General features: G+C 38.7%; 1 protein-coding gene across 1 annotated transcript; it reads left to right on the top strand.

Moving 5' to 3' along the window:
* The first annotated feature begins 4,036 nt into the window (after positions 1–4,036).
* On the top strand, positions 4,037–14,435 carry LOC138394069 (putative uncharacterized protein CRYM-AS1). The gene is made up of 4 exons (XM_069485688.1): positions 4,037–4,096; positions 4,450–4,714; positions 11,852–11,979; positions 14,241–14,435. The coding sequence occupies exons 1-4, from the start codon at positions 4,037–4,039 to the stop codon at positions 14,433–14,435; spliced, it is 648 nt and encodes a 215-aa protein (XP_069341789.1).
* The last annotated feature ends 1,786 nt before the right edge of the window (positions 14,436–16,221 follow it).

The following is a 16,221-nucleotide window of genomic DNA, read 5'->3' as shown; positions in this document are numbered from 1 at the left end:
AGGTGATCAAGGGAGCACAGGAAGTTATTTCCTGAGTTTACAAACGTTTTTTCTGTGTTTAGGCCATCTGTGTTTGCTAGGTGGGTGCCGTGGAAGTTAGGCTCCCACTCTCCCACAAAGATTCAAAGATAGGGGCGCTGTTATCGGGGATGACTCCATTTCAAAGGGAGGGCTCCCAGGTCCTTCAGAAAGCCATTTCTGGTTTGTAAACCTGGTAAGAGGCTTTTGAAAAGAGTTACGTATATTTCAAAGAGACAAAAAATAGAAGTTACAATTGAGTTTTATAAAGAAAAGACCCTAAGGGAGGTGGGGCCTAGCGTCATGAAGCCTATCTAAAGTTTAGTCAAGCTGAGGGGAGTTTTAAGGCTGTCTTGGCCACCTCATCTTGTGCAACATGGGCAGAAAACTCAAAAGAAACCTATATTTTAGCAGTTCAGTACTTTTAGAAAAGGAGCTGAAGTTAAATTGTGTAAGTCCCATCCCAATAATTTAGGACTATCACCAATGTAATGGCTTAATTTTCAGTAACTGTATTTAATTGTTCCTTTGAGACCACAGTTCCTGCAACTTGCTCTACAAATTTTCAGGCACTTTAGGTTCTTGACCCTAATAACCCTCCCTTCTCCCAACAAGGGCTGCATCCAAGTCACTGGGGTAGGGGTGGGGGAGTATTAAGTATTTCGGGCCAGAATGTTGAGGGCGCAGTAGCCCTGGCCAAGCTCCTTTGAAGTCAGACCTCTTCTGCCATGTAATCCCCTAACTCTCTCCTGGGAATAGTGAAGGGGGTGGGGTGAAAGGACACTGAGAAGCTTTGCTTTTCCTCGTTGTGCATCATTTCAAACCTGTTGTTTTACCCTAGAAAGGGCAAATGGAAAGAAACAGCTACTATCTTTTTAGGCTTGGTTATTGCTCTCTCTCTCTTCCCTGAGACAAAAGAAAAAAAAAAAAAGATGAAATGAGAAATGGTACACAGGCTGGTACTGAACTGAAAACTTGTGATTAATATTTCAAAATAGTACCCACCACATGATCAAGAGAATAAAGGCCTCTGTCTCCGGAGGGTGTTTCAGATTCATCAGTCACCCCTCCCCCATCTGAAGAAGCAGTTAGAAAAACTATAGGTTTTCTATATCTTTGTGATTCAGTAGATTATATGCATCTAGGAATTTATTCATTTCTTCTTCAAATTTGTTGTCGGATAATTGTTCATTGTAGTCTCTTCTGATCCTTTGTATTTCTGTGGTATCAGTTATAATGCCTTCTTTTTCATTTCTGATTTTACTTGTCTTACTAGTTACTCTAGCTAAAGGTTTGTTGATTTTTATCTTTTCAACAAGTTTCATTGATTTATTTTTATATTGTTTCTCTGGTCTCTATTTCATTTATTTCTGCTCTAATCTTTATCCTTCCTTCCAATACTTTTGTTTTTAGTTCTTATTTTTATAATTCCTTGAGTTATAGTATTAGGCTATTTATTTGAGACCTATCTTCTTTTTTGATATAGGTGTTTATTTCTATACACTTCCCTCTTTGAACCACTTTTGCTGCATCTCGTATGTTTTGGTGTGTTGTGTTTCCATTATCATTTGTCTCAAGATATTTCTTAATTGCCCTTTTAATGTTTACATTGACCCATTGGTTATTTGGGAGCATGTTGCTTTATTTCTATATACTCTGTGCGTTTTCTGAAATTCCTCTTGTTATTGATTGCTAATGTGATACCATGGTGGTTGGAAAGGATACTTGATATGAATTTCAATCTTTTCAAATTTATTAAGATTTGTTTTGTGGTCTAATATATGAACTCTCCTGAGGAATGTTTGTGTGTGTTTGAGAAGAATGTGTACAGTCAGCTCTCCATATCCACGGATTCCACATGCATGGATTCAACAAATAGCTGGTCTAAAATATTCGGGAAAAAAAAAAATAAAAAATAACCATACAACAATAAAAATAATACAAATAAAAACAATATAGTATAGCATCTATTTATATAACATTTACTTTGTTTCAGGTATTATAAGTAATCTAGAGATAAAGTATCTAGGAGGATATGTGTACATTATATGCAAATACCATACCATTTTATATAAGGAACTTGAGCATCCATGAATATTGTTATCCTTGGGGGTTCCTGGAACTAGGCATCGGCCTTGTGTCTAGATCCACTGGGGCTTACCTGTAGCCTATGTTTGCTGGTGCTGGCCTAGAGGCTGAGTGTATAGTTGCTGGTCTAGAGGTTAGGTCCATGAGGGCCTGGATTCTGAGCCTAGCAGTGTGGGACTTGGGCACACAGGGCCTAGCACTGGGCAAGCCTGCAGCCTGTGTCTGTGGGTGTATGGCTGGTTTGTGAGCTCAGGGGTGCCATCCTGGTGCCGGGGGTGGTCTGGAGGCCAGGGCTTCTGGGACTGGCCTGACCCTTGTGTGGCCCTGGACCCTGGGTCTCGTGGGGGCTGGCATGGCACTGGAGTGGACCTGAAGCCCCACCCCCCCAACAGGGGCTTGACTGGCAGCTGAGTCTGCTAGGCAGGCCTAGAAGCTGGAGCTGCGGGATCTGGCCCGGCGCTGGGGTGGGCCTAGAGGCTCAGTCCCCTACTTATTCTCTTGATGTTAGTTTTTGGTGGGCAGAAATTTTAGATTTTGATAAAAGCTTTTTTATGGTTTGTACCCTTAGTGTCCACCTTAAGAAATCTCTGCCTATCCCAAGCTCACAAAGATATTCTCTAGTGGTAATAGAAATCTTCTAAGTCGCTTTTATGTTTATGTTATATTGTATTCAGCAAAATTGCTTTTAGAAATAGTTGACTCCAGCATTTTTTTGTTTTTCTCCAAAGAGGATCTAATTTTTATGCTAGGTACTTGCAGTCTGAGAGTACACCTTCATCTTGTGTCAAGGATTGAGAATATTTGAAGCCAGGCTGCAATCCCTATGAGGGTCAGTCTCCTTCAGGTTCATTCTTAGAAAGTCATGTCCTAATCTAATGCCTCTCATTCCTCTCCCTGAATTCCAGCTCTATTCCTCATAGCCCCAAGAATTTAAGCCAAGCATTCAAGGTCACACAGTTGGTGGTAGAGCTTGGATTTCCACCTAGGCGGTCTGACTTCAGATTCTGGGTTATTAATAATAACCTTCCATGTTACCCACACCATGGAGTATGGGTTTTATTTATTTAGTTTCCCATTATACGCCTATATCTGACATGATACATGGTAGGTGTTCAGAAAATATTCATTAAATATAAGAGTAATCCTGTCTTAGTCTATTTGGACTGCTATAACAAAATGCCACAGACTATTTGGCTTCAAAATAGCAGAAATTTATTGCTCACAGTTCTGGAGGTGGAGAAGTTCAAAATTAAGGTGCCAGCAGATTCAGTGTCTGTTGAGGACCCCTTTCCTGTTTCATAGGTGACCTGTCTTGTCTTTGTGTCCTCACATGGTGGAAGAGCTGAGGGATCTCTCTGGGGCCTCCTTTATAAGGGAACTAATCCCATTCTCATCACCTTTCTGAGTCTCTACTTCTAAATGCCATCACCTTGGGTGTTAGGATTTAACACATGAATTTGAGAGAACATAAACATTTAGTCCATTGCAAATCTGTTCCCCTTAGCAATGTTATTAGTGGCAGTTACTTCCAATCTGATTGGGTTTATAGTTGTGATGTGATTTTACATACTGTTTCGTTGCTTTGCTGATCATATTTATTTGTTTTGTGTTGTTTCTTAATTAGTATTTTGATGGGAATTGGGAAAGTTACTGGCAAAACTTGCATCAACAACTTATTGATCTTTGTTTTGTGGTTGGCATTTTGTTCATATTAGAAGCTCCGTAGATGTTGAGTCAATTAAAAATGCAGGAATAAACAACTTCTCAAATATTTTAAATGCTTACATAGTCATCTTTAAAGCTTGATTAGAAAATTAAGTAATTTAAATTTAAGTAATTGTCTAAAATTTACATGTTGTTAGATAATCTTAATTTTATTTTCTTTTTTAAAAAGTCTTCACTCCTTCCATAAGGTTGAATTTCAAGAAGAATGGATATGTTTGGGTTCAGAAAATTTACGATTCTTCTCTGGAAGAATTTTATTTTAAAGGTAAGTTAAACTATCTATAGGATTGTTATAACAGCTCAGAGGTCACGAGGGGAAAACTCCAACAGCCTGATCAGTGCATTTCAATTTATACTGTTCTACTGTTCTTAGTTCCAGGGCTGGGGTTATCTTTTCCCAATATAGCGTCCTCACAGAATGAAATAATAGAAGAATATTACGCAAGAAGGGAAAAAAAGACAGTCCAACAAACTGCTGCTATCACAGAGTGAAGCTGTGCCTTTTGACAATCTATATATTCTTTTATGAAGTATATGTTAATAAAAAAGAATTAGCCATTTGCAAAGTTAATAACCTCTTAGGACAATTGACATAATCTTTTTTTTTTCTTCTTCTAGAGGCGGCGATGGATTACTTTAGTTGCGGAAATTATCCTAACCTTTATATTTGGTGCTACGGTTTTGGCAACACGCTACTTTATTGTTATAAAGAGGTCTGGACCTTACAACTTTGCCACTTTGTCCATAAATCATGTGCCTTTATACATCAGAGCTCCTGTCAATTTGCCTTATCCTTGGGAATTGGCTTATGTGCCTTCCAAAAGTACTGTGGTACGGGATATCGTTGAAAATGTGAAACAGGGTTTAAACACCAATATGAAAGGTTAGAAATTAAAGTTTTCTGAAAAAACATACAGTATTTTTAAATTGATTTAGTGAAGACATACGTATAACCTTATTAACTTGTTATTGCCTCCTAAGTAAAACATGGTAGGATAACCTCATAAGTATAATAAGTATAATATTCCTAAGTATAATATCATGGGCTTTGTTAAACTTGAGAGTTAAATTTATATAAAATGTTTTCTGAGTAGAGCCTGGAATAAATAGTAATATTTTAACATTAGATGACCAATTTATATTATTCTAAGTTATTTTTCAGTTTTGTGATACTATGTCTTCCCTGAGTCTGGTTGTGCTTCTTAAACCCGGGTAAGTGTAACTCCAGGGGTGTATGATCATGTGCCATGGGTGTGTACAAGAGCACAGGATAAGCATGAGCCTTCATTCTGGATGCATACTCAGTGGTCAGCTCTTTAAAATATGTTTTCTATAAAAATGTTGCACAAGTCATATATGAATGCTTTAGAGAAGACTCAAGCTATGTACAGTTACTTTAAAAGTTCCCAGTCCCTCTCTCATCTTCACATTCTCAGATCAATTTCTTTCCTCTTTCTCCCAAAGGTAAACACTGTCAGAAGTTTGGTGGGCCTCTCTCTAGTGTCTTCCTCCCTTTACACACATGCATACACACTCTTATTCAGTCATGTATTTTTTCAGTCTTTTTCCCCTCTCAAAGGATTTGAGAGCCCTTAAGAGTAGATGCCATCTCAAAATATTTCTTTTTTTTAAATTTCAGAATAGTACAGGGATACACACGTTTTGGTTACATAATTTGCTTTTGTACAGTTTGAGTCAAAGTTATAAGTGTGCCCTTCACCTAAATAGTGTGCATTGTACCCGCTGGGTGTGAATTTACCCATCCCCTCTCCCCTCCTCCCACCTACTTGACTTCTGTTGGGTTTTACTTCCATATGTGCACATAAGTATTGACTGGTTAGATCCAGTTTAGCATTGAGTACATGTAGTGTTTGTTTTTCCATTCTTGCGATGCTTCACTTAGAGGAATGGTCTCCAGTAAACACCAGAGCAGAAGAATGCAAAATTCCCCATAATCTTTAAAATATGCAACAAAAATATCTCAACAAATTTAGAGTCAGTTTTGAGATACTTTGGGTTACTCATTTTCATTCTGATTTCTTCTTTGATGCATGGAATTTTAGAATGTGCTGCGTATCTGGGGGTTTCTTATTATCTTTCTGTTGTTGATTTCTATTTTAATTTCCTTTAATCAGAGTGTACTCTATGATATCAGTTCTTTGAAATTTTGAGATTGTTTATGACTAGTATATGGTATATTTTGATAAATGTTCCGCTTACATTTGTAAAGACTATGTATTCTGTAAGTTTTACTTGTAGTGTCCTATAAATGCCACTTAGGACAAGTTAGCTAATTGTCACGCTCTTCAAATCTTCTGTATTTTTTCTTTCTATGCTTATTATATCAGTTATTGAGAGAAGTATTAAATTAGGTATTAGGATTAGATAGGTTATGTATTATACATATTAAAATGTTAGATATATTTTTCAATATATAATTAAGATATTAAAATTTCCAACTTGGATTTGGCTTTTTTCTTTTTGCTTATGTATTTTAAAATTATGTCATGTGATCTGTTGAATTATATTAAATATAATATTTTTCAGTTTGGGAATTTCCATTTATCTCTGTTTTTAATAGATTCCAGGTCTCTGGCATAATGTTCCATTTTTTATTTATTACCCATATTAAAGTCTCTGCCGGAAAATTCTGGTATATAGATTATTTGTGTATCTTTTTAGGTCATTGAGTCCTGTTTTACAACATACCATGTATATTTTTATTAAATGCGAGATATTGCAGATGAAAAATTTTAAAGGCTCTTGAGGATATATCTTTATGAAAAGAGGGTTAAGTTTTCTTCTGGATGGTTATTAGAGTACTGGTAGATGGCCTTGTTCTCGTGGAAGGCTGGTTTTAGCCTTGTTAAGGAATGCTGTATTTCAGTTTTTCTCTCTACTGGTGGGGCATAATGCTTGTCCTAGTGCATGGTCCTTACTCCTAGAGCATGGCCCTTGTATGGTCAGCTGAAGATCTGGAGTGTTTCAGAAAGTCCCTTAACCTCTGTGGAGCTTGAACTCCATCCTCTGTCTCCCCAGCACTGCCCTGCTGCTGAAATCTCTGTTCAGCATTTTAACCTGCCAGCTGCTGTCCACCTGCCTCTGCTCACTTGGAAGACCAGAAGCTAGGCTTTTGCCCCTCTTTCCAGGTAGACATTGTTAGCCAAGGCAGCTGATATGCAAAGATGAATACCCAGGGAAAGCCTTTTAGACATCTGGGGAGGTCAGGCATGATGAAAGGATAAAAATGGAACCTCTTATACCAAGAGAAGCAGAACTAAAATAACTACTGGAAGGGTGAGGGGAGGAGCCGCTCATGTGTGCTGGGTTTCAGTTCTACCCCATCATCCCAGGCTGGTGCATTTGCTTTCTTATGCATGGCAATGATTGGAAGAACAACTATATCCCATCTAGGCTTCAGGGAAATGTGTGTGTGTGTGTGTGTGTGTGTGTGTGTGTTTAGTACTCTTCTTGTTGGTATGAAAAAGGTTGGAAGTTATATCCTTCTAGGGTTTTTCGTTTTGTTTTTCACCAAGTCACTAGGATGGAAGGTGGGAAGCAAAGGAATTGAAGAATTTAAAGAGTTATTAAAGTGATAGACACTGGAAACTAAATTGGAACAGAAATGAAGTTAGGAGAAGACTGATTTGTAGATGTCAAGAAACTAGAGTGTGAAATGGCTCTTGGTTGAAGACCTCTGTGGCTACATGTCATACAACCAATGTGCTACCAGTTTCACACATGGGTATCTCTCTACAGCTGTATCTCTAAGACAAACCAGAATGAAGAGCATACTCCCTCACTTGTGAAATGAGAATGATAGTAGTGTCTAATGTATAGGGCAGTTGTGAAGATTAAATGAATTTATGATGTGTGAAGCATTTAGAGCAGTGTGTCAGCTCCATAGTAAGTACTGAGTAAATGCTGGCTTTTATTATTATGGTAACCACAGCTTCCTGCTCTGCTGTTCTGCTCCTCTGTGGAGTCTCACCATGAGCTCAGCCTACCTGAGAATATTCAGAAGAGCTGTAGCATCTGGAAGTACCCTCCAACATGCCTTCTGTTTCCCAAAGAGTAACACAAAACCGGAAATAAAAAGCAGAGGAAACCTTTTAAGCAGGAGTTCATGTTTTTGGCATCAGTAAACCTGTCCACGTGAAATTTAGATTACTACTTCTTGGAATAACTCAAGGCAACAGGCATAACTAGACTTTCTGCCTTCAACTACTTGGTCTGAGCAAATCAACCCTGTCTTCCATTCCTCTCATCTTCTCACCTGGATCCTGTCCTTTGAAGTCAACCTGGTCTATGCAGCTGACAAGTCATGAAGGAAAACTGCAAATATTTCAGCTTTATTAGAACCCAAGAGCATTCTGGTTTTGTTCCTTGTGATTCTTCCTTTGTATTCTATTTCCAACTAGCTCTTAACCTATGATGTTATATTCCATTTCTGGCATCTAGCTCTTAAACTTTGATATTCTGTTTCCATCTGTGTTCCTACTTTAAAAAAAAAAAAAACTTAGCAGTGGACTTAGTTTTCCCAGCTTTGATCATTTGAATTCTCTAAGGCCCTGTCTCATTTTGCTCCTTCCCGACTGATGTGGGTACATACCTGATTCCAGCCTCTGGGAATCTACTGTCAGCTTTGAAACTTATATCCCAGCTCAGCCCGGCCCCGAGAAAGGGGGATGGGTCAGGTGCTGCATATCTGGTACTTCCCAGCTTTGCTAAAAGTAATGATTATGACCCCTCAGCATAATTGCATGGCCACTAACGATATTTGCAATCCAAATATACTTTACACTGTCACCAGATTAAACTAGCTTGGGAAACTAGGTTGCTGCTCGTTATTTGTGGATTCCGTAATTGTGAACTCAGCCACTCACTAAAATGTACGTGTTACCCCAAGTCAGTACTTGCTGCACTGCCAAGGTCATTTGCAGGCATGAACAGAGTGGCAAAAAAAATTGAGTCATCTAGGGGACAGTTCCCAGCTGAGGCCAAACAAGGTGATACTCTGTCCATCCTCTTTCAACTCGCATACTATAAACAAATATCCTTGTCTTGGTGTAGTTCCTGCCATGTTGTTTGTTTTGGTGACTTTGCAGTTAAATATGACCCCTGGGCATAGTGCCAAAGTGCTATCTTAGCGTTCCTAAGCACAAAAAGGCTGTGATTGTGTCTTACGGAGAAAATACCTGTGTTAGAGAAGCTTCATTCAGGCATGAGTTCCGTGTTACCAAGTCAACAATCTATATTAAATAAGGTGTCCTTAAACAGAAACATACACAGAACCACATTATGTATTGATCAGTAGGAAAATGTTGTGACCAGAGGTTGGTAGGAACCTAATTTGGTATTTCCCCTAGGAGCAAATTGTTCGGTATTCTGTGACTCAGTGTTTTTTTTTTATAACTTTATAGAACAAAACCATGAATAATGAGACAACTGTATATAGGACAGGAAACATAATGTGTACACTGTCAGCACTCAGAACGTTGGCAGCCAAGCATAAGCTACTCATAGGGAGTCAGATATGAAGCTGGCACGTGGCTGATTCATCTAATGATGAAAGATGTTACTCTTGTCAACGTTTTATCAAGCTTTGGGAATGGTTATGTTGCTGACTAGAGGTCACCTTTGAAGTTTGGGTATGAAAAGCAGGAAGGTGGGGGAGGCTGGGTACTTCCTTCTAGTGGCTGCCTCAAACACAGCAGGTCCTGGAACAACGTCATTTCATTCAACATTGTTTCCCTATAATGTTGATGGAAAAAAAAAAAAAAAAAAAGAAAACTGATGCCCAGCCAGGGCCACTATCTGTGTAGACTTTGCACATTTCTCCCCATGTCCATGTGGGTTTTCTCTGGATCCACTGATTTCCTCCCACATCTCAAGGATGTGCACGTTAGGTGAATTGGCATGTCCAAACTATCCCAGTCTGAGTGGGAGCGGGAGTGTGAGTGCACCCCGCAATGCAATGCTGTCCTGTCTCGGTTGGTTCCTGCCTCGGCGCCCTGAGCTGCAGGGACAGGCTCCCACCACCCTTGATCCTAAACTTTCATAATTGGGTAAATAATTATTTTACTTGTTTTTTCATTAAGCTTTCATAAATATATGTATAGCTCACATTATTTCAGTGTTTAAGTATTAGAAGTGTTTTGGTCTTTAGAAGTTTGGTAATGTTTTTTTGATCAGAAAAAGGCCAAAAAGAACCTTACTCTTGTTTATATCAATTAGCCTGGAGTAAAGTTAGTTTTGTTATACATCATTTTGCTTAAAATCACAGTTTCCAAGGACCTATTGACTATGTTCAGTGAGGACTTCTCGCACCTGTCTTGGAGATCAAATCGTTGTGAATGCAGGCTCACCTCACAGGCTAAACCCAGATTAGGATCAGTTCCAGAATCATGACCTCATCGTTCCCTTTTTCCCTGGGGCCAGATTGTTCCTTTGGGTATGACAGCTATAGGAATGACTCATTTTTCATGCAAGTGTAAAGCCAGTGCACAACCACCACATTCACCTAAATGTAGATGTTTTAGAGGATAAAACCTAAAGGGTTTCCATCAAGGCCCCATATGTACAGAAAAGATACTGTCTAGGATCGGGACTAATTCTTTGGCGTTGAGTGTTGTGTTTTGTTTTGTTTTTTTGTAATAGACTTTTTTTTTTTTTTTTTTTTGCAAAAAGTGAATGGAGCCACATGGCTGAGGAAACTGACTATGTGATAATCTTTGTGAGATTCAGAAACAGTGACACCTCAGATCCCCCATGACAAGTGTGGCCAGGACGGGAGGGAAGCATAGCTTGGGAATGGGCATTTGGAAACCATGAGATGGCACTTTTTGTGAGGATGCTGATGTTCTCACAGGCAACTCTATCAACAGTGGCAACAACAAGGCTTCTGATAGAAGCTTTTGAGAATCAGATGGTTGGGGATTTGCTGAAGGAAGAGTTGTGTCAATCAAGCCATTTAAATCCTAGTAATAAACCTGCATGAAACTTCATTCCCCCTGCAGGCTGTTGAAGCCTTTGGTATCCTATTTGTATCAAACACATGTTTACTCCTAAGAAAATCTTTTTTTTTTTTTTTTTTTTTTTTTTTTTTTTTGAGGCAGAGTCTCACTCTGTTGCCTAGGCTAGAGTGCCGTGGCATCAGCCTAGCTCACAGCAACCTCCAACTCCTGGGCTCAAGGGATCCTCCTGCCTCAGCCTCCCAAGTAGCTGGGACTACAGGCATGCACCACCATGCCTGGCTAATTTTTTCTATATATTTTTAGTTGTCCCGCTAATTTCTTTCTATTTTTTAGTAGTGACGGAGTCTCGCTCTTGCTCAGGCTGGTCTCAAACTCCTAAGCTCAAAGGATCCACCTGCCTCGGCCTCCCAGAGTGCTAGGATTACAGGCGTGAGCCACCGTGCCCGGCCCTAAGAAAATCTTTAGCGTGTACAACGCCACATACAGATATTTTACGTGACTAAATGTTTTGTCTTAGGAGGGTAGAGATGATGCCACAATCTTTTAAAATTTTAATTAGGTTAAATCTAATTTAGGCCACATTCATTAACTGATCACCTCAAATATTAAAATGTAATTGCCCCATATACTGCAACCATGAAGATGGTTTCATCGGTTTCTAAGTATTTTTGATAGTAGAGATTCCCATGGTATAAGACTTTAAATAAATTTCAGGGATCAATTTTTTTCTTCTTTCCCTTCAAGTTGGAAATTTCAAAACACTGAAGCATTACTCATACGTTAGCTTCCTTCAGTATGTATTTATTATAACAATTATTATTTTAAACTTGTGATAACATTTTTTTAAACCTCCTAAAACGTTTCATGTACTCTAAGTATCCATTAGTTTAACGCTACTGTTTCTGCAACAGCACTTAGAAATTTAATATTTCAATAGCTTTTTATCCATGTAAAGTGGCTTCCCATCTTACATATAGCGACAGCTGTCGTACATTTTGCCTTTTTGTGGCCAACTCACGCATTAGATTTTTCTCTCTCTACAGTTGTAGGCTTTCCGACAGAAGAGGATTTTGAAGATTATGTTAGGCAAAAGAATAACTCAAAGAGAGTTCTGGCTGCTATTGTTTTCAACCACAACTTCAAAAAGAGCAATGATCCCCTACCGCTTCAGGTAAGAAAGTTTTTGTGTGGAAAAGTCACAATTATACTTCCAATTTCAAGACATTTAACGAAGCATTGGTATCGTTATTCCATTTCATAAGTGGAGCAGCTGTAACTTTCTCAGGGCCATGCTGCTTGTATGTGGGAGAACAGGGCTTGGAATCCAGATCTAACTTCAGTGTCTGTGCATTTATGGAGCCAGTGCTTTATACTGATGAGGAAAGAATTGCATTCACCACCTTATTCATAAATTGGAATCCTAGGAAACATTTGCCATTGCAGATACTACCATAGCCATTGTATCTGATACGGCACTTGTCTGGAGCCCTGCAGATGTGCAGAAAATGCACATTTCCTAGGCCAAGGCACCTGATGTCATAAAGCAGTCACGTCTTCTCTGGCAGGGAACACAACACAAAAATTTTCCTCTTTCTTTTGAGTGAATCTCATGATTTCTAATCACACATCTAGAAAATAACTCCAAGATTTAGCCAGCCTGAATCAAAATTAGGACATCTGCAGACACTGAGGAAGATTGCAATTAACAGCCCCCGAGAAAGAGAGACAAGGAAGGACAGGGCTTTGCACTTGGTATCTCCTGTGTAAAGGGAAATAATCAAAACATGAGATATAGGTATGCACAGACAGGCAAAATTCTACGCTTAGGGTACAGATGGTTGTCAGTGGAACAAAAAAGTAAGAAAGACCACCAGGCTGTAACTAGGGTAATAGGGATCCTTTCTGTCCCATCAGTCCCCCTCATCTCCTCCAGAGGTGCCAAGTTCCCTCAGGTTGACTCAGCGCAGGCCGATGCTGATCTAGGCTCAACAGTGTATGTTGATCATGGCCAAATGTTTTAGGTGCGATTTCAAACTTTACCCCTTCTGCCTTGTCTGGTGTCCTTCATGCCGCCCCCTCACTTGGCCTGCTCTCGCTCCCCTTTATTATTGCTGTCGTAACTCCGTCGACATTGTCTCTTCTGACCACACACACTCCTTCCCTCTTTCATCCTCCCAGGTGTACCGTAACCATATCTCCATCACTGAATTTATACGAGAATGTAAATAGATGTATGTTTTCTCAGAGTTTGAGGTCCTTGAGGCACAGGGACTGCCTGGCACCTTGAGTATGTAATGAGACCATAAAGGTTTGGTCTGGATAACTCTATCTGTGACTGTTCACCTGGACCTATGGCACCTGCCTGGCCCTCCTGCTCTCACTGATGTCTCTGGTCTGACCCTTCTGACTTTTGACAACTCTTGGTCCATTTGTTGTCTCGTAAAGTTACTTAGCTCAAATATGATGTACCTTGAAGTTTTTACGTGGTTCTCCAAAATTAGTATTATCTTCCCATGTAATAATTGCATTATGCAACACTCCACATTTACATCTTTTTTTTTTTTTTTTTTTTTTTTTGAGACAGAGTCTCACTCTGTTGCCCGGGCTAGAGTGAGTGCCGTGGCGTCAGCCTAGCTCACAGCAACCTCAAACTCCTGGGCTTAAGCGATCCTACTGTCTCAGCCTCCCGAGTAGCTGGGACTACAGGCATGCACCACCATGCCTGGCTAATTTTTTGTATATATATATTTTAGTTGTCCATATACTTTCTTTCTATTTTTAGTAGAGACGGGGTCTCACTCTTGCTCAGGCTGGTCTTGAACTCCTGACCTCGAGCGATCCACCCGCCTCGGCCTCCCAGAGTGCTAGGATTACAGGCGTGAGCCACCGCGCCCGGCCGCACATTTACATTTTATTACATCCCTCCTCTGTTCTCGCATCGGATTCTTCCTTATGTTATAATCACTTTTAGGAGAGGAAGAGATTTTCCTCCCAGAACACTACACTTGGCTGACATAAAGGGAAGAGAAATTAACACCTTTTGCTGTATTTCATGTTAGTATGCAGCCAGCTGTCTAGGGAAACATTCATAATGATGTGCAAGTTACCACTGTGTTTGCTTACCACAGACCCACAGTATACATCCAAGAGTTATTGACACCCCCATAAAAAGTTTCACAAAATTAAGAGGGAACAGATGTAAAGGAAGCAAGCTTAAGTTTAGGTGTGGTCACAGCATGTGATGTGCGTTACGACACATTTGCGCTCACTTCCTGATGTTCAGGATCTACTCTGGCACTCCTTAGTCAGTCTGCCACAAAAGCACATATTCCCAGTTGTACTTCAGCTGCCTTTTGTTTCTGATTCTTATTTGTTGATTTGTTTGTTTATTTATTTTGGTTCATAGTGTTTGTTCCGTATTGCTCCTTCTAGGTAGACTATTACCTGCGTTTTAGTGCTTCTTATACGCACACTCAGAAGGGGGAACTTTATGTAAGAGAAGACTGGAAGACAAATTTTCTCTTTCCACCTATCTCTCCGGTGGGACCCAGAAACTATGATGCAGATGGGGGGAATCCTGGTGAGCAGATCTTTGACCATACTTATCTTAATATCCCAGTCGTATAGTAAGAGCCATCACATATTTATACTTATGTTTTCTCAACCTTTTAATCCAAGCTGCTTATTTTTAACTTACTATGTTGGTGATTTTTAATGTGTACAAAACCCCATACAAAAAAGTCCTATACATTTGAACAACGTATTTTTATTATCTTTTATCCTTTTCTGATCATTACCATTGTATGTCCTTATATGTTCATGCAGATTTACTTGTGAAATTTTGACTTTCATGACTTAATGTACAAGTTTCCAGGTACTGACATAGCCTGGATTAATTATAACTGTATATTATTCTGTTGGGTTGATGAATAATTTTTAATGTAACTATAGAAATTTTAAATTTATTATGCAAACTACCATCTAGAAGTATATAGTGTGAGGCTTTACTTTTACCAACAATTTTGCAAATTTACCTTAAGAAAATTGTTCAACAAAAGAAACAAGCAATGACCAATTTAGCATAGTTCTGAAAAATTTGAAATAACCTACATCTTAAGTATGGTAAATGAATAATAAAAGTATAAAATATAATTTGAAAGAATATTGTGGTCATTGAAATAACCATCATGAAATCTTTTGTAAAAGCAAAATTCGGGACTGTATTATCAGAGTATAGCTATGTAAACTACATATTTGTTAGCGTAAAACTGGGATAGATAACCAAATGTAAAATGCTTTCCGTGTTAAGGTGGTCAGATTGTGCTGCATGTTGTTTTCTTTAAAGATATTTTGAACATTATTTTTTCAGTCATAAAATTTGAAAGGGAATCTTATGTTTTTTGTAAATGATGTTACTACATTATGAACTTAGTCTGAGATATTCCCTTGTGTTAGTCTAGTGACAAACTTAGAAAGCTGAACGAGGCTAAGATTTGCCAGAGACATATGCAGAAACCCAAATTCACTGCAGGAGTGAAGGTGCCTGAACTCATTTGGGCATTCCGGGGAGAATCTCTGATAGTGGTAGCCAAATTAAGAATATGCTCCTGGGTAGAAACCCTTAAAAAAAAAAAAAAAAAAACCCTCTTATGCATTCATAAGAATGTTAATGGCAGTGCTGTTTGTAGTGGTAAATAGTTGGAGGCAATCCAACTAATTTGAAAGACTGGATTAGACATATGCATAGCAGCATCATAAAAACAAAACTAGGAGAATAAAGTGCATAACACAATTTCACTTACCTGAATGAAAATATATGCAAACAAAATACCAGTAAACATTTTAGGTTAACACATAAAAACGCAAAGACACTCATCAAACAAAGAATGATTGCTGACAGGAAGGAGAGGAGAGGGGCAAGAGAAATAGGAATGTAAAAGAATAAATCAATAAAATGGGTTAAGGAGCATGAACCAAGCAATAAATTAATGCTGTCCTCTGTACTTGAAGCTAAAAATTCGTTTGTATATACAGACATTTAAATATGTACATAATGCAATATAAAAGAAAGTAATTTAATAACCTAATTGATTAGAGTACCCAAGGCCTATTTTTTCTGTTTAATTATCTACTTGTCACCATAAATTCTTATCTTTAATATAACCTTGCTCTACACAGTAGTCCTAAATAGAAAGGCATTATTATTTAAGTAGTATCTATTTTAGCCTTAAGTTCTATCCTCTGATAATAAGAGCTAAAATTTTTGAGTGCTTACTCTGATTCCAAATTACTGTAAGATAGGTTTCATTATGTCAATTTTTTAGGTAGAGTACCAGCTCGTAGAGATTAATGCACTGTGCTAAGGGTTAAATAACTCATAAGCACTGGAGCTGAGACTTAAATGCATTCTGTG

The sequence above is a fragment of the Eulemur rufifrons genome, chromosome 14 (assembly GCF_041146395.1).
Source record: "Eulemur rufifrons isolate Redbay chromosome 14, OSU_ERuf_1, whole genome shotgun sequence".
Classification (NCBI taxonomy): Eukaryota; Metazoa; Chordata; class Mammalia; order Primates; family Lemuridae; genus Eulemur; species Eulemur rufifrons.
This window is presented reverse-complemented; position numbering and strand designations above follow the sequence as displayed.